Below are 2,317 nucleotides of genomic sequence, written 5' to 3'. Positions count from 1 at the left end.
TTTTATCGTTAGGTTTGCTCTGTTTTTTGGAGGGAAGGCATATATATAACGAACTCGGTTTAACTGTATAACCAACTCGAATCTCAAAAAAATCCAAGATTCGCTTCGGTTAAATCACACGAACCATGCCAATTTATAAGGCAATAAAACCGGATTGGTTTGACTCTAATCAGTTCGAATCTCATAAAATTATATTTGGTTCGGTTATATCACTAGAAACGATGCAAATTTAAACCCAATTTTGCTTTCTTAATTTGTTTTCTTATTTTAGGAATCAAAAGTCAACTTTGACCCCCAAAAAAAGAAAAAAAAAAATCAGTTATTGACAGGTATTTTACTTGGCGTATAAACAATAGTTTAAGAGAACCTTTACATGTTTTCAAACCCAATCAGCGTTGGAAATTAGGAGAACTAAAGAAAGGCACTAAACCATGCGACATTTACAAATTACAAACATCTTTTGTTTTTAGAAGAACATATGAAGGAGACTCCGTCTAAAATGGTAACTGAAACAAACCACCTCACTTGATAGAATCTTCTGGTTCAGTTTACAGATTACATAAGAGAGAAGTAAACCCTTTACAAAAAAAACAAAGAGACTCTAGAAATTAACCGCTTTAATTAGATATTGCTGTGAGCTGCACTACGAATATGCATTGGCTTTTTTAAAAGCATAGCACCGTTCATTTCCTGAATAGCACGCCTTTTCTCAGTTTCATCTGCAAAGCTAACAAAACCATGTTTTTGGCTACGTCCAGTGTCATTCACAATCTGTGCCTCCCTAACCGAAGGATAACGTCTGAACGTCTCTCGTAGCATATCACGCGTGACATTCGGGTCTATGTTCCAAACGCATATATCGTGTAACCCTTCAGGCTGCTGCTGCATCATTTGCTGATAAGCAAGTGGATAATGTGGTGAAACCTGGTTAGGAAAAAACTGAGCCGGTACATGTGCAAGCTGTTGGACATGGAAGGGTTACCCAAATTTTAGATTAAAAAAAAAAACGTATCAACGAAAATAAAAGTGTTAACGGGAAGAGAAGAGAAGAACCTGATGTCTAAACCCAGCAAGAAACTCGCATACGCCTTCAAGAAAGAGAGCCGCTTGATTCTCGTCTGATAAATTAACAATGTTGAAGATCGTATTCTTCCTCAGCTGATTCGCTTCACGGAAGATTCTCACAAACTCCTCACCCAACGTCACTGAAGCCGCTGTCTCCATAACCGTCACACTCTGTCTCCCACGCTGAGAATGAAACCACGAGACCCAGTTATCCGAGAAGCCTTGTATGTAACCCTCCTGCGCTTCCCTCACCTCACTTAGCAGACGAGAGACGCTCTTGTTAACATCGTTCTTGACGTCATCGACGAAGTGGTTCACCGGAAACGCTAAGCCTCTCCACGGGGCAAGACGTAAGTGGTTGCGATTCGGATCTCTCAAAGATTGGATGAGACTGATGAAAAGATGAGGATGGACGTCGCCGAGGAAGAGGATCGAGGTCTCGAGCGAGTTTACGTGCCACGAGGGGAAGAGGAAGTAAAAGATGGTGTCTCTGTTCGCGTAGTGGTCTATAGTGTCGTAGTATGAGATTAAGTCGTTGAAGACGGCGCCGTTAGTGACGGCGGAAGGAGGAGAATCTCGGAAGAGAGGGATGCAGCGTTTGGTTAGGTGTTCGGACCATTCGGTGTAGAAACCATCGAGGAGATGGAAAGGCCTGTTACGCCGGAAGAGATCGCCTGCCATTTCTGAGATTTTTCTTGAAAAGTTTTTCTTTTATCGTTAGGTTTGCTCTGTTTTAGGGAGGGAAGGCAAATTATAACGAACTCGGTTTAACTGTATAACCAACTCGAGCCTCATTAAAATTCAAGATTTGGTTCGGTTAAGTTACCAGAACCATGCCAATTTAAAAGCCCGTCGTTGTGTTTTTGAGGGAAGGCAAATATTTACTGGATTGGTTTTGACTCTAAAATCAATTCGCATCTCATAAATTTCATTCGGTTCGGTTAAATCACTAGAACCATGCAAATTTAAACCCAATTTGGCTTGTTTTTAATAATTTATTTTCTTGTTGTAGGAATAAAAAGTCAACTGTGAATTAAAAAAATGAGTTAAAATTCAATTATTGAACACATAATTTACCCATATTCTCCGTTCACACTACCCTATTTTTTTGTGTTCAAGCACCGTTGGATTTGTCTTCTAGATATCGCCAAATTATTTAATTGTTTTAATCAAAAAGAGAGCTAACATTCAGTTAAAACCTTGAATCAAGCAAAATCATGAAAAAAAATTGGTCTCCTAAGGGCTTTATCAG

General features: G+C 39.5%; 1 protein-coding gene across 1 annotated transcript; it reads right to left on the bottom strand.

Annotated features, from left to right (window-relative positions):
- Positions 1-600: 600 nt before the first annotated feature.
- On the bottom strand, positions 601-1,772 carry LOC106305422. The gene is made up of 2 exons (XM_013741794.1): positions 1,054-1,772; positions 601-960 (listed from the first exon to the last, which is right to left on the bottom strand). Exons 1-2 carry the CDS (start codon positions 1,744-1,746, stop codon positions 622-624), a joined length of 1,032 nt encoding a protein of 343 aa, XP_013597248.1. The 5' UTR covers positions 1,747-1,772; the 3' UTR covers positions 601-621.
- Between the last annotated feature and the right edge of the window lie 545 nt (positions 1,773-2,317).

This window comes from Brassica oleracea, chromosome C7 (assembly GCF_000695525.1).
Source record: "Brassica oleracea var. oleracea cultivar TO1000 chromosome C7, BOL, whole genome shotgun sequence".
In the NCBI taxonomy this organism is placed as follows: domain Eukaryota; kingdom Viridiplantae; phylum Streptophyta; class Magnoliopsida; order Brassicales; family Brassicaceae; genus Brassica; species Brassica oleracea.
The sequence above is the reverse complement of the archived record's forward strand: the minus strand, read 5'-3'. Positions and strand labels throughout refer to the sequence as shown.

Bases quoted from the DNA above. Each gene is read 5' to 3' on its own strand.
- LOC106305422 (XM_013741794.1), bottom strand. From the start codon at position 1,746: ATGGCAGGCGATCTCTTCCGGCGTAACAGGCCTTTCCATCTCCTCGAT. The intron at 961-1,053 runs GTTCTTCTCTTC...CATGTCCAACAG, and splicing joins TTGCTGGGTTTAGACATCAG to CTTGCACATGTACCGGCTCA.